Raw genomic sequence first — 22,605 nt, 5'->3', positions numbered from 1 at the left:
ATGGAATTCTAGCGGGCATTATTTTTTTTAGAACATAGCTGAAATCTATAGAAGCCCGGTACCCCGGATGTGCGAATTGTTTGTCGAATTTCGCTGAACGACTTCGCCTCTATTCTCTTGTTTTGTTGTTTAAATGATGCTTTTTAAAGCAGCAAGTTTTTATCAGAAACGTTTCACTTGCTCAAATGGAAGTAAGACAGTGCCAAAGGAAGCGACAGATGAAGAAAGAATTGTTGAAATTTGTTGTTTTTCTTTGGAGTTGTGTACGCCACTATTTTGCCGTGAACTGCCCGAAATTGATTGGGAATTATTTAGCAAAACAAGCCGGACTCTAGAAACGCTTTGAGGTAAGAAACCTTTTTTAGCCACAATCTGAAGACAGAACACTCCACTTTTGTTCTTTCTAAATCGAAATTAGAGGCGTATTTGAAAAACTTGCTGCGAAACGAACGCATGAAAATTTTTCATTTGAATGAAATTGAAGTAGGTTTAACCAAACTTGAATGCATAAATATTTCAACTAGATTTGTCGGCTTTGTGAGAATCTTTTGGTAGTCGAAAAAGGACTATAAATAGGAAATATGAATGAAATGGTATCTTGGTTTATTTATAAAGAAGCCGCCAAAGAAAAGAATAAACTGAACTTTCACTTTACCGATGTTGCGTGCGTTTGTAAATGCCGTAAGCGACCGCGAGTCTTGTAAGTTCTGTGCTCTTTTTAATGCTATATTCTAAACCCACTAGAAGATGGTTTTCCTATGTCCTATAAGAAAATAATGCACTTTTGAGGTCTAGAAAAGCAGCTGAATGCCCAGTCGCCCCCATCCACTAGCAGCTTTTCTAGACCTCAAGCGTGCATTATTTTCTTATAGAACATGGAAAACCATCTTCTAGTAGGTAAATAGAAACACTCGTAAAAGTTAGGAAGAAACCGAAAAAGCTGTGGACACACTCGCCCTTTTTCTATAACTCGATAGAAACACGGAACATGTTTTCTATTTCTTTATTGAAAGTCAAATGAACCGAAATTTCGATTTTTTTTTTATTTTTTGCCCATGTGTATTAGTCCATGAGCCAATTCGTAAAAAGTGGCTGGAAAAGCAATTTCGTAGCACCCCCAACCGAACAAAGTTTCCTTGGTACCAAATTAAAGCTAAGGACCTAGTGTTTTTTATTCAACTTGTTTCCAGCCGCGAAAATGGAGCTTAAAATGAGAGCTTTTTATCAGGGTGTGGGTGGGGATAACTTTAGAACATTCAGGTCGGTATATTATAACAAGGAAACGAAAATGTCCTGCGCACTGCCGAATCGTTTAGTATTTTACAGTGAACTTTCCAGCGTTAAACTTTATATTATAACAAGGCCCATGTCTCCCACCCCATTACACCAAACTTTACTAAACTTGGAGGGATTAAACAATCGATCATACTCTTTAACATAAGATGCTTTTTAATTAATTAACTGTCACCATAGAGACGGTTGCTATGGCCTATTTAATAAAACAATGACACTTCAAATCCTGAGTTTCAGAATGGAAGTTAAATGGTCACGCTTTTAATAAAAGTTGTTATCGCGCAATGAAAGCTATAATTGGAAGAAATGTACAAACGTAACTTCTCTCCGAGTTAAAAATCCCTCAGTTAACAAATATTTTCTTGCATTTTGGGACATTTAGTACCTTAGCAACCATTTGTTTACATGTAGACTTTTGAACAGCTGGGACGTAAAAGTATTACGATGAGCTGAATTATAGCAGTATTTCAAAAATTATTGCTGTTTGGGTGATCAGTGGTCATAATAAAAATTAAAAATACGGTTGTATCTTACCTTTAAAATGTTAAAATTAAATTTTGGCAACCTTTCTGTTGCCTTCTCCAGAATGAAATTACTAAAAGAATAAATTTAAAAGTTTAAAACTTGTGACGGTCCCTAAGCTTTAGGGAAAGGCTGGCGTTCATTAACAGCTTCGGTGTTTACAGCGGAATGCAAAGATTTTCGAATATCATTTTCTTGACTGTGTGTTTCGTTTCGAGGGTTTCGAGTGCCTTTTCTGTTGTTTATAAGCTTTTAATATCTCGTATGTACAATGAAGCGACTTGAACAATATTGCCTGCTGCACAGTGGCGCTACTGCTGTACACAATAATGACTGAACTAAATATTCCTCAAAGAAAACGTGCTCGATCAGTCAATGGTAGTAAACCAAACTGAGGTAAATGCCTTTGCCACGTAAGAAATGTTAATGCCAATTTGTGTGTCTTTAACGATAAGACATATATAGAGATCATTTGAAAACTGTGCAAATGAGGAAAGATGAAGTGTTTAGAGTAATGGAAGGATGTTACAGCGAAGGTCCTAAGGGAGGATATCTCAAGAGGTGCTATTGGCCACGCAAAAATAAAGACCACGCAACAAGAGCTGATAGAAAAAAGTGAAACTCTCCTCTTAACCAGCAGCACACGAGGAAGTGACCAATGAGCCCGTGCAAAAGCGCGTCTGTCAATCTAGTATCTTGGTAACAAATCCTGACAAATGCCATCCTCGACACCCTCGCCAAAGTGAAGCTGAAAAGGTTTACAAATGCAGCGAAATCAAAAGCCGCGGAGACAGGAGGCAGGGGTGTAATTCTCAAGGCAGACAGCAATCTTTTCGCCAGAATTCTTGTTATTTGTCAGACTCCAGATGAGAATTGCAAGGTGTATTTTGCACACCAGCTAGGCGCGCTACCTTGGTCTTTAGCAGCACTTAATGGATCACTACTGGCAAAGACAAACAAAGCCGTTTTGCCTAAGCTGCTGGATAAAAATGTTCCAGTGTTGCCCTCTTCACCACTTTCTATCTTTGTTATCATTGATGCCATGGCTGTGTTTCAGGCAATGACGTATGTGCCAGACAATTTCAGTGCATATAGTGCTAGTAGCTGAAAGAGTTCTTGATAGAATCACTTCATTAGCAGGAAACGATGCAATAAAAATTGACTTTGTCGGGGATCAGTACCCTGTAATTTCAATAAAAAATACTGAAAGAAGCAAGCGCAGTCGGGATGGACAGACTGTGGAGATAAGTAGCTCACAGCAACGTTGCTCACGACAATGGAAGAAATTTCTGAGCACTGGGAAGACTTGCCTGAATCATTTCCTTGCTTGTGAATGAGCAAGACATTTGTATTCTCACAAGCTAGAAGGACGTGTTGTGTACGTCACAGATGGCTCCTAGTGTATAAGAGGCTTACGGGAAGCGATGGTCGTGTGTTGTCAACGGCAGTCCCAGAGCTTTATACCGAGCAGGAAGAACTGGGATGTTTTTGCACGTACTGAATGCATTCACAATGGCCATCGACAATTGAGTATTTACTCTTCTGATGCCGACGTGGAAGTGCTGGCAAGCCATCATCAAACAAACAGCCCAGCAAGAATTGCCATCGTAAGTAGGACTCAGAATAATTCTCGAATCGTGGACATTAACAGTGTTTACAATCAGTTAGGGGAAGTAGTATGCAAAGTGCTTCCGGGCCTTCATGTACTGACTGGCTGCGATTCGGTTACTGCCTTCTCCGGCAAACGGAAAATGAAAGCTTTTAAGCTAGTTAAGGAAATAACAAACTACGAGAACTAGTTCTTCCCCTTGGCCACAATAATGTACTTTTGAGGGATAAACATGTAGCAGATGTTGAAGAATTTGTGTGCTGTATGTATGGAAAGAAAGGGAAAGATGTTAATCAAATTAGATACCACTTATTCTGCAAAATGAAGAATTACAGTCGCACCACCTCCCACCACTGAATGTCTGCCCTCAAGAATCATATACAACAACCTTACAGGCTTATATTTGGAGAAATGCTTTGGAGGCAAACCCGACAGCCCATAGTTCAGTTGGTAACGGATGATATATAAAAGAACCAGGAACTAAATATTGATTGGACAGACCAAGTTCTAGCACCTGAGGCGGTGATGGAGCTGGTTTGTTGTGGCTGCAAGGTACAGTGTCGGAGTCGGCGCTGATCCTGGACAAGAAGTGGTATGCTTTGCAGAGATGCATGTCTTTGCGAGGACAGTAGTTGCACCAACTGGTCAAGCAAGGAGGACATAGACGGGGATAAGAGCGACCCCGAAGATACTGACTATAGTTAATATCTAGTTAATACCTAGAATTAATATGTGTAGAAAAACACATTTTCTTAGAATTTGCGACTCCATTGGAAAGTTTGAAATTTTCTTTTTTGTGTAGTATTTTTCAAATATTGTGATTCTTTATACATATTGTTAGATCTTTTTTTTTTTTTTTCAGGACCTGCATTGATAGCAGTTTTTTCTTTAAAATGACGCAGTAATCTTGTTTAAATGTGTTTTAATTATAATTATTGTTATCATTTTTATTGTTATTGTTATTGATATTGTTATTGTTATTGTTATTTTTATTATTATTATTATTATTATTATTATTATTATTATTGTTATTATTATTATTATTATTATTATTACTGTTATCATTATCATTATTATTATTACGTTCTGAGTGCAAAAGAAAGATTAGAGCCATTGGAGGCATCATCAATAGCATTTTGTATTTACCATTATTTCTGTTAATAGAAGCTGTCGTTTTGTTTGAATAGGAATGTGTTAGCGGTGTCTTCATATTTTAAAATTTTCCTTATTTCTTCATGTTTCGTGGAATTTCAATGAGTTTAGGAACATATATGAACACAAAACTGAGATGGGTTTGTGAATTTGATATACCAGCTATTCGTGAAGTACAGTATACTCACCAGTGCGAATGGTAATAAAAAACAACGTTTTTAATAACCTCGCCTAGCAATCTTTGCCATAATGACATAACTGGTACAAAAACGACCACATTTCATTCTAGCACAATATATTTCACTACATTTATTTCATAACCGCTGTACTTGCTGGATATAACCGTTCAGTGTGCATACTGTACACAAAGGTCTGCATGTAAACAAATGGTTGCTAAGGTAAATACCTCAAAATGCAAGAAAATACTTGCTTATACCGAAATTCTTCACCCGTAGAGTAGTTTAGTTTGTACATTGCTTCCTATTTTAAACCTTTATTGCGCTAATACAGCTTTTATTAAAAAACGCAGCCATTTTACTTTCATTCTGAAACTCAGGATTTGAAGTGTCGATGTTTCATTAAATAGGCCTTAGCAACGGCCTCTATGGCGTCCGCTAATTGATTAAGTAACATCTCATATTATAGAGTATGGTCGATTGTTTAACCGGCCTCCAAATTTAATGAATATTGGTGTAATGTAGTTTTAGATATCAGCATTGTTATATAACACCTATCTAATGTTTCAAATTTATCCCCACCCACGGCACCCCCTGTTACAAACACCTCATTTTCTTCGTTAAGCTCCATTTTCACAGCTGGAAACAAATAGAATATAAAACACTAGACCATGAGCTTTGATTTGGTACCAATGAAACTTTTTCGGTTGGGGGTGCTACGGAAATAGATTTTTGAGGTCCTGGCTCATGGACTATATGTTAAGGGCCACATAAACACATCCCGAAGTTGGACATTGCATTGCAGAGATATTGCAAGTTGAAAAAGTCTTTTTTAGGCCTTCATAATCGTCGAGTGCTCGGAAAAATTGTCGGAAAAATTGTCGGAAATAAAAACCTGTGACGTCATTATTGGTGTTTTTAAAAACGACCGGAGACAAATTCCGCAGACCGCACCTTAGAATTTAAATAAATGTGTTTAGTGACATTTCAAGCAGTTATTTCGTGCTGTTCGGCCGTTTTTCGGTTGATCGTTTGTTGGTTGTTGTCAGAGACGCGCATTTTTTTAAATAAAATAGCTAAAGCTCAAAAATAGCTCAAGCAAGTTCAAGTTTTGTTTGCTGTCGTTTTGCATATAATTGTGAGACATAGGTAGTATGCACGCTGGTATGAAAACAAATCAGGAGTCTCTATTGTTCTTTCTCATTAGCATTCTGAACGATTCTTATTAGCGTGTAAGAATCGAGGTTTGCGAGATCGCTCTATTATCTCGAACTTTGACAACCAGTGCGGCCTACGGTATCGGTCTACTGTCGTCTTCAAAAACACCAATTCTAACGTCACAAACTCGTTCCATTCCTTCCATTTCAGTGCGCGGTCATTCAAGAAACGTTTTGGTGAAGCCTTCGGAAATCTTCGTATTTTTTGCTGTAATTCGCGCTTTAAGGCTCGGAAAGCTTAATTTTTCTTTAATTTTACTCAATAATGGTTAGTTTTAGTGTTTCGTTGGTTAAAATGGCATTTTGAAATTTCGGTTCATTTGACCTAACTCTTAACTCTCCCAGTTTTCTGGGCTAAGGCAATCTTTCGAATTTCGTGATTGCATATAAGAAGCTCAAATAAAAATATGTGCTGTTTCAAAACAATGAGGGCTCAAATTTTCATTGTGTTGTCAGTATTCATCCGTTGCTTTCTTGATAAGCGAGCACACGGGCTCGAATCTGGCAAAATTTCCGTTTATAAGTGTTTTTTCCGAGTCATTTTCCACTACAGAGGACCCCAGGCTAGCATCATTAAGCTAGAATGGTGGGTACAGGCAAACGTCTGAAAGAAACCAGAGGTGAGAGATGATTTGACGATGATTGGAACGCCAAAAACATTTGTATCGAAACATGGCGGTTCATGAAAGAAATTGTCTCTCTGGCCGTTCTGTGGATGGATTCCGAGACCTACCAAGGCAATTTGGGCAACTTTTGACTATCAAAGAATGCAGTCGGTGCAGTATTTTGACGGTAGGATTGGGTGGCTCGACACTTATAAAAAAACATATGAAATAGAGGTAGGTGGACCTCCATTTCGCTGACAAGGTAGTTCACCCAGGATTCCTTTCGGTTACTCAATAAGGAAATTACAGGTTTGCAAGCATTGCTCGAATCTAATGGTAATTGCTCAGTCTGCTGAAAGATTGACGAGAATTTTTCTTAGTGAACGGAAAGGAATAGGCTTGAAGTTTGCTGCAAATGTACACTTTTGGATTCAGAATTTTCTTGTGTGTTTTTTGTTGTTGTCCTATGAAGTAAAAACGGGCATTTTCGGATTTGCTGCAGAAAAAACAACCATATACAACGGAAATCTAGAGCTGTAGTCAGTTAGTTAGCTTTTAAAGCTATGAAAATCATCACTTTGCCATAACAAGAAATCATTATTATCATTTGTCCAGATATGTGAAGGCTGCAGATTTTTTAATCACTGCTGGTGTTTTCTACGCAAATATGCGTTGTTGGTAGTTTAAGGGTTAAAGGTGTATCAGAATTTCTTCGCCGCTGCCTACAACAACAAGGCGTACGCACCGTTTTCAAGTCAGACAGAACTCTCAGGCCTCACTTAGTGCGACCAAAGGACGCCCTACAACTAACTAAACCAGGCGATGTCGTCAATGAGATCCCATGTGAATGCGGCGAAGTATATATCGGAGGAACAGGAAGAGAATAAAAGAACACGACGGAGACATACGGCTCGCTTGTACACAAACCTCCGCAGTATCAGAGTTTGAAAACGAAACTGAGCATCTTCCTTTTTGAAAAGAAGTCAAGTTTATTGATCGTGACCCTCACTGATACACACGTAAGGTCTAAGAGGCTATTCAAATAAGACTTCATCCTAATAACATCAATAGAGATAGTGGATCAAAATTCCTGATTCTGGGATACCGACGATTAAAAAGCACTCCAGCCGATCAACAACAAAGCGGACTTATGAGGGAACAACATCTAAGTCGGAATTATAATAAGGATCGAAATGATGAAGACGAGAAGTACAGCAGTCTTTAATGACAATTTCAATGACCTTTGTTCATTTAAGCAAAATGGAATGGCGCTAAATCACAAACGCAAGCATAACAGCTCTTAGTATATACCACACGTAAATAGTGCTTTTCGCGCGCGCTGATTGGGTAACTCGGAGGTGATTAGCAAAGTACTATTCACCTCCGAGCAGATAAAGGGAAACAAACTGCCTTCGCGCGTCGCTTTGTTTACCGAAAGTGAAGTTTTAGTCCGCTAGTTATTCAACTTGTGTGGTATAAACTAAAACATTCGCGGCTAGGTAAATATCCACTTCGGTGAACAATTGTTAATTATTTCACCATGAAAACGGCCTAGACGCAAGCACAAGCGCAAACACGAGGATCAGAATTTTTCCATTTCTTGTGCTTGCGTTCGCGTTATGCCATGTGAAAACGAAACACCGCATAAGCACAAGGAAATTTACCACGTCTGACCGTGTCTGGCCAATTAAAGCACTCGTTCCAGATTCCCCCGCGACGGAGCATTTGAACATAATGGCGGAGCACGCCGTTGATCTCAATGAAAGCTTTCAGAGGTTGTTCGGAAGAGTGTAGTAAATAAAAAGACAAAAACAAAAAGACACAAGCGTGACTAAGCTCGGGCTTTAAAAATATCTATAACCCCAAAAACGTTTCGTTTTCCTCTTTTTTTCCACTATTTTGCTCGTAAAATAGTAAAATAGTAAGACTACTGGAAAGTGAATTCACTCTCTTACCGTTTTTCGTAAACTCTCAAGGGAATATTTTAATTTCTCAAGGGAATACTTTTCGCTGTGGGTGATGAAAACGTCACTCAATAGGAATGCGTCAACACTTGCGATCCCGTAGTGTTATGTATTGAAAGCAAGATAAATAAAGTTGACTTACCTTTTGTTGGTTTTGTTCTGTTTTCTCGATGTGATAGTTTGTTATCTGTGGAAAGCTATTTATCGATGGTTGCCTCCAGCCGCAACAAAAGAAAAGATACAAGGCAGGCAATTTTGATGGCCTATCGAGACTACAGACTATAATTTTTTCCAATTCCACGCGTCGCTCGTCAGCTAGCCTTTTGCAAATTAAAGCTAGGCATTTTCCAAAGATCTTTGCCATTCATTAAAAGTTGGTGTTTATGTTCATGTCAGAGGATATTTGCCAATGCATTTAGGGCCTGTTTGTATGGAGTAGAGTTGTCCCTGGTAGGAAGATTACCCTCTCCCCGGGCCATCTTTTGCCGAGCGTTTATATGAGAAAGTTGTCCCTGTTGGCCGAGCCAAAACTTGGCCCTGTCGGTTCAAAAGACTGGCGAGAGTCATTTTGAACTATGTATTATGGCGGCCTTTTCTAAAATCAGGAACGCTGAAACATCGACGAAGACGATTTTTTAAAAAATTTACCGCCGACTTCGATTTCAAATTATCTGCAGTGTTGTTTTGGCCGATTGCAGCATTTGCGCATGCTCCGTATCTGTCAACTTGTCCCTTGTAGGCGAGGCAAAAATAACCAAACTGTTTATATGGAAAAAAGTTGGCTCGCTCTCCAGGGTCACCCTACCTTCAAAGCGAGTGACCCTCAACCCAGGGTCACCCTGCCCCCCGGGGCACATCATTAGTTTCTTTGCGATCGCCCCGCCGCCTTATTGAACGCAAATATTGGCCCCTACAAAACTTACCTCTTTCATTAAGCGTTGTTTCTCCTCAGGTACATTTTTCAAGTCATCGTCCGCAAAGTTTAGAATGAGATAATACACGTGATCTGTAAGCCGTGTGTAGGCCTTCATGTCACCAATTGACTGAGATATTGACAGCTTTCTGTGATAGCAAAAAATATATATGTATTACATATAATCATTTCTTATGTGGCAAAATGGTCCACGATGAAAAGGAACATTCTACCATAGCCAAGTTTCAGCAAGGAACATCGTCGGGGCAGAAGTGCAAAATATTAAGGTAATCTAAGTTAAACTCTAACATTATATTGAAATGTTCTATACTTGATGCTCGTTGACGAAACAAGCCACGATCCCAAATTTCTGTGAGAAGCATCCCCGCTCCAATGCTTGCTAAATCAGTGCCTAGCCGATTGACGATCGTGCGAACTGTTAAAAAGTATCTAACAGTTCTGTAAACATTATCAGATGCTCGAAAACCTTCTAAAACCTCCAAAAGTTGCGTTGAACATGACAAAGTAAGATTTCATAAACAAGAAATATACCCGATTCCTAATGGTTAATATGCGACAGTGATTTTATCATGTTTGCGCCCCTCAGTTATTTTCTAGATGTTCCATGTTTAAAATTCCAAAAGCGAAAAAGCTACTTTAATTTTGTTCTTCGTTGCAATTTGATCATTTCTGTTTACACTGATAAGCAAATTACTTGCAATTCATATGCAAGACTTTAGTACGCATATTCACATATTACTTTGCTTTCCCATATGAATAATTGTGTTAAAATAGCAGTAAGTTAAATACAGATATTTGACTACAACTTGTGTTTCTTATAGGTTAAGTCTATTTGGTAATATTTGTACACATGTGACAGAAATGATGGTATATGTTAAGCCTAGTAGAAACACAATAAGAAAGATATTATTCAGTCAGCGGCAGAAGTTACTTGCAAAAAAGTTCCGAGTTCTCCCAACAGCAGTCAAGGTCAAAAGTTCCACGTAATATATCAAACGCGAGAGACAGTGTTTCATCGGGATATCCAAACACCGAGAAGAGAGTTGAAAATACGACACGCAGCGGAGTATTTTTGACGAAATTCGAGGTGTTTGGATAGCCAATGAACACTGTCTCGAGTGTTTGATATATCTTCTCAATCGAAACGAAAACTAAGGAGTAAACGGAGAAATAAAATCGTAAAAATCTATGTTAATTAAGATCGGGTATCCAAACCTCATTCACGGTTATGATTTTCATTATTTTAACTTGATGAATTATTAATGAGTTTGAGAATCCTTTTAGAAGAACACGGATTTCTTTTTTTGCGAAGAGCTTGTGTCACTGACTGAATAATATCCCGCTTGCTCAATATATTTGTCCATACTCGTTTTTCCCTTGAAATACATTCATTAGGGAACTTTCGTCAGCCTTTAGAAAAGCTTCTGTGATCCTGTAATAAAGAAAAGAATTACAATCAAAGCCCGTTTACACTACAGAAATTGGTTCGGACCCGATAATTTTTGTGAAGAAACAGTCAAGTTTTTGTGGGGCCATAGAATAGAAATTATCGGGTCCGAACCAATTATTAGGGCAAACGTTCATAAAATATGGAGAGGGAGGCATGAGGCTGGTGGAGATTTTAAATTTTATAGAAACATTTCCATACCCCCGCACCCTTCCCCCCGCCCTCCCCTCATTTAAACGGAAATTGACTTTCAAGGTCTCGAAAGGTCCCCCTTTTGAAAACTTATTAAAATGTCAAGAGCCCCTCTCCTCCTTCATAACTTTAACAACTGAAATCTCATTTTGTTTCAAACTTGCTGCTTATAAAGTGCAACGACGTACCCAGCAATAGGGAAAATCCTTTCAACTGGGTTTGGCCAGCCATTCAAAAATATTTCCGGTTCATAAGAAAAAAAGCATTGATTAGTTATTAACTGCGTGACACGTCTTACAAAAATGCTTTAATGCTGCAAAAATAGAAGACGCCCAAAAATAGACATTTGAAGACGCCCTAATCCACCATTATTTTGGAAATCTCCCTAGTAACAAAGAAAAATTCGAGACTCCCACTTCCTCCTTCCCCCTCCGTATTTAAAGGGTCTATGTCACGGGGATGTCGCAGATTTTTTGGTCTAAACTGTTCTAAAATAGGCGGTAGGCAACTTTACCCATGAAAAACATTATCTTTGAACATTTAACTGAAGATATAACCTTTATTTGGGGATAGAAATCAAACTTCGACTATAAATATCGATTGTTTTTTTAAGGCGGGCGGAAACAACTTGAAAACGCTGCCTAACGTTTTCAAATAGCAATCCATTTCCATCCGAGCCATCCGCAGCCAAACGCGCTTTTAAGCAGAATTATGCTCTAAAAGCAATTGTTAATAAAACTGATGGACCATTATTTTTAAGTTTCCTACGACACATGCAAATATAAATTTTGGCTGTTCAAAAATCTGTTAAAATCCGTGACATAGTCCCTTTAATGACCGTCCCTTAGATTAAATGTTCTTGAATAACTGTTCTTCGACATCAGTCGCACTTACATTTTTTCAATGATAATGCACGTTTTGTGTTTATAAGCTCCTCTGTGCAAACTGTTTCTTGTTTGAAACAACCCATAAATGTTGTATATTTCTTTGTCCCGTAAACAGATCTGTGGTTTTCCTTCTTCAACAAATATCACCCGTGCGAACTTAATGTAGCGCCTGAGGAAAAAGCCATAGAAAAAGCAAAGGCATTAAATGAAACAAACAACGACATACTTGACCCATACTTGTTGCAAAAATTGCTTCTCGTGCCTTGGTTACGCCCCAGAAAGATACCTAGCTAAATAATACACAAGGTCACGAATTCTCAGCATTATGTACGTATTTTAGAGTATGCAAACCGTGACGTTGATGCCGACGATACCCAAAATATTCATGAGAAATGTTTTGTTTGTTTTCGTTTTTGTTTTGTTTTTTTTGTTTGTTTGTTTGTTTGTTTGTTTGTTTGTTTTTTTTGGGGGGGGGGGAGGCGAGCAAGAGCCGCTGTAGCCAGGAGTCATTTCAGAGCCTTAATCCACAGGGTTACCATTCTGTGTTTGTGTAGTCATGGCTTGCCAATAAAATTATACAAATTTCTTCACTTATTGCTAGTGGAAATATTTAAGATTGTGTATTTGTAATGAAGTCGAAATATTTTCGTATTGTTTAAATTTTGTTTTTATGTGTTTTTTTCGGTGATTTAAAGCACGTAAAAGCAGTTTTTAAATGAGTCGCAGTTTTCGACTCGTTTCTAGAATATGATTATTTACATCATGGATACAGGAGTATCCATGTTTACACTAATCTCGTACCCAGATGTTTACTCACTTTGTGAGACATCTGGGCAAGTCCGCTCAGTTGGCCGTTCTGATTGGTTGATGAATAACATCAGCATTTGTGAAAAAAATCGTATGACCAATCACAAGCCCGATACGATTTTTTTCACTAGTGAAGAAAATCGTATCGGATTTTCCCGCCAACATCAAGAATAGAAGCAGCCGAATGATGCCCGCTTCAACTTTGAAAAACAAACAGAACATTAATCGGAACGTAAAGCTGTGTCGTCTCAAACTTTTGTGGCGGATTGAGATCGTTTCTGAAGAGCGACAAAGGAACATTTCATTTCAATTAACTTCAGGTTAGTTTTTTCGACTTTCTGTGAATGAAATATACGTTAATTACTATTTTCGGCTGGCGGAAAGACGAAAAATAAAACGAGTTCAACTTTGCTTCTTTCGTTCATTCAGCTACGCTACAAAACAGGATCAAGTGCTGATTTTCGTGCCGTAATATAAACAAAATGACTTTTTATTCCTTATTTGCAGTAAGGTTATAGTTTATTCGCATCTCTATTTGCTCTGTAGATTACTAATAATGTAGAATTAAACTTACAGAATTCTTTGCAGTTAAGATAATTTAATTAAACCGAATGTTATAGTGAACAATTTTTGCTTTGCGACCCTCCCACGGCGATTTCAATTTTCTTTCACTCAAGTTTGTTATATCTTAGTACTGATACAATACACAAATTTATTCATGGTTACTTCGCTTGTATAATTTTTATTCACTTGTTGTGATGAAGAATAACGAACTCACTCACTCGCTGCGCTCGCTCGTTCGTTCTGTTATTCTTCACAACTCGTGAATAAAAATCGTACGCACTCACTAACCATGAAGTAATCACTATTTATCAGCAAAACATGATTGACGACTTTTTCCTTTCTCAATTCTATCTCAAGATTGTGCTACTGGTCTTTCCCTGTATAGGAAAGTAGTTCATGACCTATTTATAACAGCCAAGTGAGCTTTTCATCCACTTAATTGCCGATCATGCGTAGTCGCGTCGTGTGTCAGATTTCTGACACATTTGACGCGAGCAAAATCCGACTTTACCAGATGTTCTCGGCTCAAAGGGTTGAGAAGATCTGGGTACGAGATTATATTTACACCTATGTTATCAGGTGCGAAGATATGAATTTTATTTTCGAGTGTTAAAAAAGCTTTACAAATGAGCGCAGCGAATGAGAAAAATATAATTGTTTTTAACACAGCAAAATAAAATCAATATCTTCAAGCCCCCGTGAAAGCAGAAACTTTATTGCGAACTCTTGGTGCTCGGTGGCACCTTCTTCCGTTGTAATGAACTCCTTGATTAGTTTTAATAAAGTCACATGAAGTTTTCTTCTTTGCGCCAGTATTTTCCTGAGTAAACGATTTTATGTCGGCTTCAGTAAACTTTCGGGAAACCTTCAGCCTTCTTAGAGTTGGCTTTAGCCAGTTTTTCAGTCTGGTTAACCTCACCTTAGAGGCTGGTGAAGCGACAACAGGCAACCGACAGTAGATTTGCGTTTTTAACCATGATTACCAGCATGGAAAGCTGACACCTGCAGAGCATTTAAATGATTAGAGCATTTCATAAATAGACGAACGATCAAGCAGAACATGTTTGTAGACAGAATCGGCTTTATATCGATCGTTACCTCAGAAGAAATGTTTGCGTTAATTTTGTTAGCTTTCCATATCAACGCCTGCTGTCACTTCTCCAGCCTGTAAGGTGAGGATTAACCAGCATGAAAAACTACATTAGGTACTCTAAGAACCAACACTAAGAAGGCTGAAGGTTTCCCAAACCTCTCCCCCACAACACTAAGAAAATGTTAAAATCAACGGGTGGGTTGAGCAAGTGTATCGTGGTAAACAGACAGGTCTATGGATCAAAAATAAAACAAACAAACAATAACAAGAAAGCAAGAATAAAAAGGAGGAAGCAAATGAATAAAACAAAGTAGTAAGGGCTTTGCTTATGCGAAAGTATTCTAAATGAAGAAATAAAACTCAGAACAATCTTAGCACTACTACATACTTGTGATCAAAACTGTTGTTGATTCCAAGACCGTGGCAGTCACGGGCAAAGTAGTCAAACTTATCAACATCTATGCCAGTTCTTTTGTTGGCCACAATCTGTATGTAGGAAAAATATTTACGATGATTTATTTCGCAACACAGGCAAACATCACTAGAAAAGCTTAAAATGTAGTGTCCAGTGCAACCCCGATACAGTTTTATGTCTGGAGGTCTATACGCAGGCTACGCTACAATCAACTGCGATTTACCTGACACCTCGTTAACAAGATATGTAGAAGTGGGCATTTATAAAGTCATAAAAAAATAACGAACTTATTATATAAACTGCGGTTGTTTACTTGACCACCGAGAAAAACAGTATCACGACGTGTGTAAAATTACGATAATTCTTTAACGTGTTTGACATCACCAATCACGTGCTGACACGTTTCGCTATGTTTCAATGCTAAATGTGCCAAAGTTAATCGCTATTAAGTCGATACATCTTCGGACCTTCCTCGGCAATCTTCGGAAAATGTTCGGAAACATTCGTATGACCTTCGGACAAAATTTAGAAAATCTTCGGAAAATCGGAGGAAGTAAATTTCTCTTCTCGTGTTCAAATCAATATATATCTCAAATCGATATACGAGTTGAACACTCGAAGAGAAATTCCATATCTACGCGCGCCGATGTATTATTCTCTATTTCCTTTGGCCAAGAATGTACCGTCGTAAATTGTAACACTTGTCGTTAATTGTAATACATTTGACGTGAATTGTAATACCCCGTCATAAATTGGGATAACAGTTATCGCATTTTTTAATAACGCACCTCAGTATCACAAATTGTAAAAACACGTTGTTGTATTTTGTAATAATCCGAGCTGCCGTTTAAACTTCGTGAAATAACAAATTGTCGTGTTTTGCAATGTCTTAAAAATGAAAATGAGCAGTTTTCCAGAACTTTTGCTTTTATTTCTCAACAAATAACAGGTAAAGATCTCGCGATGTAAAGTCATTTCAGTGTTGGCCACCTATTTCACCTCATACTGTCAGGTAGCACACTTGCATACTATTGTTTCAGTTTTCGACATAGAGAGGAGAGTAAAAATTACTTTTTGAGAAAACGAAAGTTCTACACAGCGGTCTTTTGGGACGGGGGCGGGAAAAATTACGCCCCCCCCCCCCCAAAAAAAAAAAAACACACACACACACACACACACACACGCGTATTGGTCTGAGTGATGAAACTACGAAAATAAAACTTGAAGGGTGCATAGCACGTCCATAGATGTTCCGTTTGAGATCCACAACATAAGATTATGACATGTGGCATGAAAATTTCCTAATGATTTCCAAACAACCCCCATCTTGATTCCGCCATCTTGGATTTCTTGTTTTTTCCATGATGTAAGAAAACCACCAAAACTAACTAGAGTGTGATATATAAATGGTAAAAAAGCTAACTAATAAGACAAGGGCTGATTCAACATTTGGGGAAACTTGCCTGTGAAAATATGGTTGTCGTTAAGACATCAAGTTCCGTAAAATAAGAAACTGATGGTTACCAGACAATTTCAGTTTAAGTCGAAAAGTTTTGTGACTTTTGCTTAAAGTTAACAATGTTTAAAGTCCGTGGGGTGGATTCCACCCGAACAGACATAAGCACAAGCCCGTGACTTAACCGTTTGAAAGGGAAATATTTTCTTTCAAATAATCGGGTATCGTGTACCTCATACAGGAAGCTCTTTTCTAGACCTCTGCCTGTACCTGGGGACTCCTGAAAGACAATGTATAACAAATCGAAACTTCACACCACAAAATGCACACCGTAAAATTTGGTCGAAATACCTCATTGTTGAACTGATGGGTAATACAGTTATAAATTTGTCTTCACAGTTCCTGACAAAGGGATCCTAAAACAGTTGGTCTATTAATACTAAATTCTATCACTGACCTAGACTGTTCAAACGCCTTTATTTTTTCGTATTTCTCTTGTATTTCTTTCTATTTCTTTGATCGTTGAACGCGCAAAAAGAATCGCGAGACAACTGGGCGCCCCCATCTTGCCCGCACCCGCCCCCTAGCTTCGCGCGCGCTCATGCTCGCTTTGCTTTCTGTTTCTCTCGCGCTCTTTCTTTGCGGTGAAAAAGAGAGAGGCTGTCACCAGCCTATCACTGACTATAGCATACTATTCGCGACAGTCCCTTTCACGCTCGTTAATAAGAGATGGAGATATGCGACCGTACTTTAGTGAGTTAGAAGCGCAAAATGGAAAGGGCAAAGGAGGGATGGAAAAGAAAAAGCACGGTAGCATAAGGAGGCAAGCGCGAAAGAAATAAACAACAAGTCTCGGCTACCAACAGCCCGGATTCTTACGCGAACTGGGCCGAAATGAGATGCAGGGCTCTTATTTATACTCGTGCTCGTAAGGGACTGGCGCGAGTAGTATCGCGACAGTCCCGTTCACGCTTGCTAATAAGAGATGGAGATATGCTCCCGCGCCCAGAAGTTTGCGCATTACATGGCCCAAAACCAGATGACCCGAGACATTACCAATACTCAAAGACAAGGCCCAAAACGCAAACCAGGAAAATCCTATCCAGCTACCCATGACTCAAGACGAAAGGCTAGCAAGAAACTAACCAATCGAGCTGACAAGGCCTGAGCCGGGTTCCAGGAGCAAAACGTTCGCTATCCCCCGCCTAAAGTCGACTACTTTTCCACACAGACAAATCGTACAGCAACTGAGGCCAGACTGCCTTCCCTTGGGTGGCAGAACCAGAAATACTGATAAATGCAAATGGCATAGGACAAAAAAGATTTTGCGCTGAAGATGCACGAGAAATAACCCAGCCAAGGGATGGCAGCCTGAGCGTCAGTAATACGACAAGGGCATTAGACACCCTTTCAGGCTACCATGGAAAGAAAGAGGAAAAAATGGCGCGGGACAGGACGCGCAATTATCTAAGCAAATTAAACAGATAACAGGGCAGCCAAATCGAAAAATGTGTAAAAATCAGTGAACTATACTGTCAAGAAAACCCAAAAGGAATATGCCAAAGCAGAACATGTTAAGGTCGCACAGGACCCTTGCTCATAAATAAATTAATTAGCCAAATTTCTTGACGGGGTGCTATCTTGTAAAGCTTTAATTCGCTACATTTTGAACATCGATTCCTCTAAAATTTATCAAGGATATTAGGGGATGATGGAATTACATCATGATTGTCCTTTTACTGAAAGATGACCGTTGACTGTGATGTTACAAGCTCTTAAAAGTTTAACTACAGATGCGATTTTGTGCCCAAGTTTTCAGCTAGAACAGTGCACCGAATTAAATGATTATCCAACCTAGTCATAAATCATAACCTCTTCTGTGCTATGACAAGAACGAAATTTTCGATTTCAAAAACTGCTAGAAGTTAATGGCTGCTAAGAGAGTAAAAATGTTAAATCTAAACTTTCGAAACGTGCTATCTTCATTTTCAGAAGGACATTTAAAATTCAGTTGGTCTTGTCATAGCACAATAGAGCACACAAAGTTTATGTTCCTTGCGAATCAACTCCTGAAATTCTATATCGGCGGAGAAAACGTGGACACAAAATTGCAGGTTTTGAGGCTTCCGAAGACCTTCTGAGCCAATGTTTACAACAACGTGTGCTATATTAAAAGCTGTGAATCTTATTATGATAATTCGCTTTGTTCCAGCGCACGGGACACAAAGCTAAGAACAATACTGGGTAATTACTCATGAACATTTTGTTTGTTGTCAGCTCCAGTCGTCGCAGTTCGTGCATACTCTTTAAAACATAGGCACGCTAAGCGTGCAGGAGTTATTTTTTCGATTTATGGGGTGGTTTGGGGTGAAATTGGGTGATTGTCCTGTTGAGATGGTTTATGCCATGGGTTGGGCTATTTGTGTATGGCGGCACACGTAGTCACTTTTTTGCACAAAAAAAAATTTACGTGCATTTTGATACATCAGAACTGTTTTATTCAATACGTAAATTTTCATCATTTATTGAAAAACAAAAAACTAATTCAATTATCAAAATGTCACAAAATGGCACGTTCTTATTCTGTTTAAAGCGTTCATTTTGTTACTAGCTTTGTAGCAACCGTAACGTGTTACTTTTGTTTGTTAGGGAATACTTTTGGCTTTTTGCCAAACACTGTAACATGATACCGTTGTTTTTCTCACTTTTGTAACATGATACCTTTGTTTTCTTTTAAACGAACGTAACACGATACCCTTGTTTTTCTCGAAAAAGCCACGTCTCCATATAGTCATTGAACGAAAAGTACTGTAATAAACGAAGTAATAAACGAATCAAATCAAAAACAATCTCTTCGGGAAAGTTCTTTAAAGCGCAGTACACCTGGAGAATTTGTTTCCTGTCAGAACTGTTAAACAAAGATTTTGGTTCATTCACAACGTAAATTTTATTCAACAAACAAGAACTAATTGAGTTTTCAAATTGTCACGGAATGGCACGCTCGCTCTTATTCTGTTTTTGCTATCGATCGTAGTTGCTTTGAACAGCAAAGTACATACTTGTACCGGTTCATTAAATGTTTGAACGAGATGTTTTACAGTTGATTTCAGTTTACTTTGGCCGCCCGCATTGCGAAGTTTGTTGGGAAATTGGAAACTTTGTTCCCAACTTCGGCCCGACTGTTTGGTAGTTGAGGAGAAACAAGACATGTTGCTCGAAAGTCATGGCGATTTCTGAACTCGAAGATTTTAGAACTTGTCAAGGAAAGTTGAAGTAGCTTGAAGTGCAAGACGTTTCGCATCAGCGATCACGCAAGTGATTTGCCGATAAATAAATTTTATGCATGTAGAAATTTGCTCAAATGTTAACTTTTTTGTATGAAAACACATATTTAACGATTTCTGTGAGGCATAATCTTCAATTTCAAGTCTTCTGCGTTTGTCGTCTGGATGGTTTACCCCTATGTAAAATTGATTTTAAGCCGACGCGACGCGACGAGGCAGGGAAGACTAATTTGTTCGAGACAACATGTTTACGGCTCGCTGAACATAAAAGTTTTTTTATTTTTATGACATTTTTTTCCAACAGTTTAGCGTAGCAAAGCCCATTTTGATAACATAATTACATAATGTTTTTAACAATTCGGGCTGAAGTTGGGAACTTTGTATCGAAGTTCGCAATTTGATTCGCAAACTCGCAACCTATTTGGCAACTTCGTAACAAACTTTTCAATTTCCCAACGAACTTCGCAAAGCGGGCGGCAAAAGTAATGACAACATTTTTTGAAATCTGCTTTGAGCAAATGTTTTATGTAATTTTTACTACGGTCAGGAAAGCTAGCCTCTCCAAACGTACGCTCGAATAAGACGACATGTTTACTTTAAGTCCAGTTAAATAATCATGATATTTTTAGTTTTTAAATTTTTAACTTTTAAAACTTCACTCTCTGCATGTATAGATATTTTAGCTCAATAGATTAATTTAGTTAGGTATTTTTATATTTTATTTTTATTTTTTAGCATAGTGATTGTAAAGCACTATGAAAGATTAGCTAAATAGCGCTATAGAAATGATTATTATTATTATTATTATTAACAAGTTAGTGTTGGGCCTTTTGCTCACGGCGTGTGCGTTGTAAGCAGGCGAGCGTTACGAAAAATGTTTTTAATCCAGGGTTAATTCACAACTCACCGATTCAATCCGCCTCCTTCTAATTATCTAAAATCTTCGAACGAAATCGCTCACTACAACTGTGTCAGATTGCTTCGCCTTTATAAACTGCAATTTGATTGGTTCTGATAGTACCTGAAATCTGATTGGTGTGACAAACAAACATACTCCACTGATTACAGGTCCATCGCGCCGACTAAAGAGCTATTTTTGAAAAAATAACTCAATAAATACATACGTAATGATTGTCAGGGTCCTGTGCGACCTTACAGTGCGAACGCTCGAACCGGGACAGTTGGAACAAAGTTTACCAATCACAACGTTAATCGAGAACAAAGGATGGCGACCTTTTTTTAGAAATAGACCAATGACGTCCAAGAATACAAACAATAGATTTACAACAAAATTTTAACAGTCAACAACGTTTGAAACAGTTGCGGACCTCTTAGGAAACTTGACTCGTATTTGATTGGTTAGTTTCGATCCTAAATTTCACTGACTGTACCGAATTTTAGTGCACGTTTAATTTTAGCCGTAATCAAAAGTCTGCAACTCTGCATACACAGGCAAAAAAACTAAGGACGCTTTTATTCTTGGTTTGCAACCACGTGACAAGGCGGCCATGTTGGATGACAAAACAATAAAACATGTTTTTGCTGAATTTGCATAATAAAAAAGTTTAGTTCTCAACGGAGGAGAACGCTTTGTTCCTGTCATCCAACATGGCTGCTGTGACGCAGCTGCAAACCAGCAATTCATGACATGCGAAAACGCGCAAACGGGATGGAATTGTTTTCAAAGGACGTCTCAAGTGCCCATTCCGTCTCATGTTGCATGTTGTGAGCAGAAAATGAATAGAAACGTTCTACATTTCATGTTTGAAAAGTCAGTGTTTGTTGTGATTATTTTTTGTTTCTGACGAAAGACAAGGTAAGAAAGTTTTGGGATGCCGCCACAGCGACAACTGACCTTGCATATTTTATTTAATAATGGCAATTTTGCTTTCGCCGCTTGAAATGAATTTTCTCCCATAAAAGTTTCAGTGACATCAGCCTGCGGTAATTTTATAAAACCACAGAAAGATGAAGACTTATTGAAGATACGGACCAAATTCCTCTTCCACGAAAAGCGTAAATTAACCTCAAAGTTGCAACAGTAGATAACAGAAAATGAGTCCGTGAACAAACAAGCGAAAACAACATTCGACCTGATGTTTACATTTCACATGGCGTTATTAATCGTGACAAAAATGTAAAGTGGCCACTTGTGGACAGTTATACGGCATTGACCGACGATTTAAGTATTCTGTTTTTGTGAATTTCAAAGTCATATGAAGGTGTAAACGCAATTTGTTAGCATTGGCTGAGGAAGTGACTCGCATCGATTTCAAGGCATGCAACAGATGAAGCAAAGCTAGAGCGAAATGAAAATAATTACGGCGTGATTTTGATTTCACGGTCTTCATTTTCACTCCCGGAGCTCAAACAAGAGCGAACACAGTGTGGAATCTTCAATTCTTTAGTCTGGGTAGAGGGGTTAGGCAAGGATGTCCTCTCTCTCCATATATTTTTATTCTCTGTGCCGAGATACTTGCCAATGCTATGCGAAACAACAAAGACATAAAAGGAATTTTAGTAGAAGATACAGAGGTGAAAATAAGTCAATACGCAGATGACAGTACTCTGATACTAAACGGTACCAAAAAATCCTTAGAGGCCTCGTTGCTTATGCTAGACGCTTTCTATAACATTTCTGGTTTAAAGATGAATAGCGAAAAAACTGAAGCTCTCTGGATCGGAGCTTTAAGCAACAACGAACAAGTTCTGTTTTCTGAAAGAAATCTAAAATGGGCCAAAGATTCAGTTAAAGCTTTGGGTGTGTGGTTCTCTATAAACAGCACAAAATCCTTAGCGTTAAACTATAAAGAAAAAACGGAGAAAATAAGGAACATTACTGAAAACTGGGCAGCGCGGCGCCTAACTATGTTCGGTAGAATAACAATCATCAAAACGTTCTTAGTATCTTAACTTGTTTACATTTTGACGCCTCTTCCAACACACCATAGTGCCTTGAAAGATATCAACACTTTGTTCTATAAATTT

At 38.4% G+C, this 22,605-nt stretch overlaps 1 protein-coding gene across 2 annotated transcripts in view; it reads right to left on the bottom strand.

Annotated features, from left to right (window-relative positions):
- Positions 1-22,605, bottom strand: part of LOC144640977 (deoxynucleoside triphosphate triphosphohydrolase SAMHD1-like) — a 61,412-nt gene that overhangs the window by 24,172 nt on the left and 14,635 nt on the right. For both annotated transcript variants that reach the window (XM_078500049.1, XM_078500050.1), the window contains exons 13-17: positions 16,566-16,613; positions 14,851-14,948; positions 12,006-12,167; positions 10,839-10,904; positions 9,462-9,600 (exon numbers count right to left, since the gene is read on the bottom strand). In XM_078500049.1, coding sequence (XP_078356175.1) covers positions 9,462-9,600; positions 10,839-10,904; positions 12,006-12,167; positions 14,851-14,948; positions 16,566-16,613 — 513 coding nt within the window. The remainder of the gene's footprint in view (positions 1-9,461; positions 9,601-10,838; positions 10,905-12,005; positions 12,168-14,850; positions 14,949-16,565; positions 16,614-22,605) is intronic.

This window comes from Oculina patagonica, unplaced genomic scaffold, assembly GCF_052425735.1.
Source record: "Oculina patagonica isolate OP01 unplaced genomic scaffold, crgOcupat unplaced6, whole genome shotgun sequence".
Lineage (NCBI taxonomy): Eukaryota > Metazoa > Cnidaria > Anthozoa > Scleractinia > Oculinidae > Oculina > Oculina patagonica.
The sequence above is the reverse complement of the archived record's forward strand: the minus strand, read 5'-3'. Positions and strand labels throughout refer to the sequence as shown.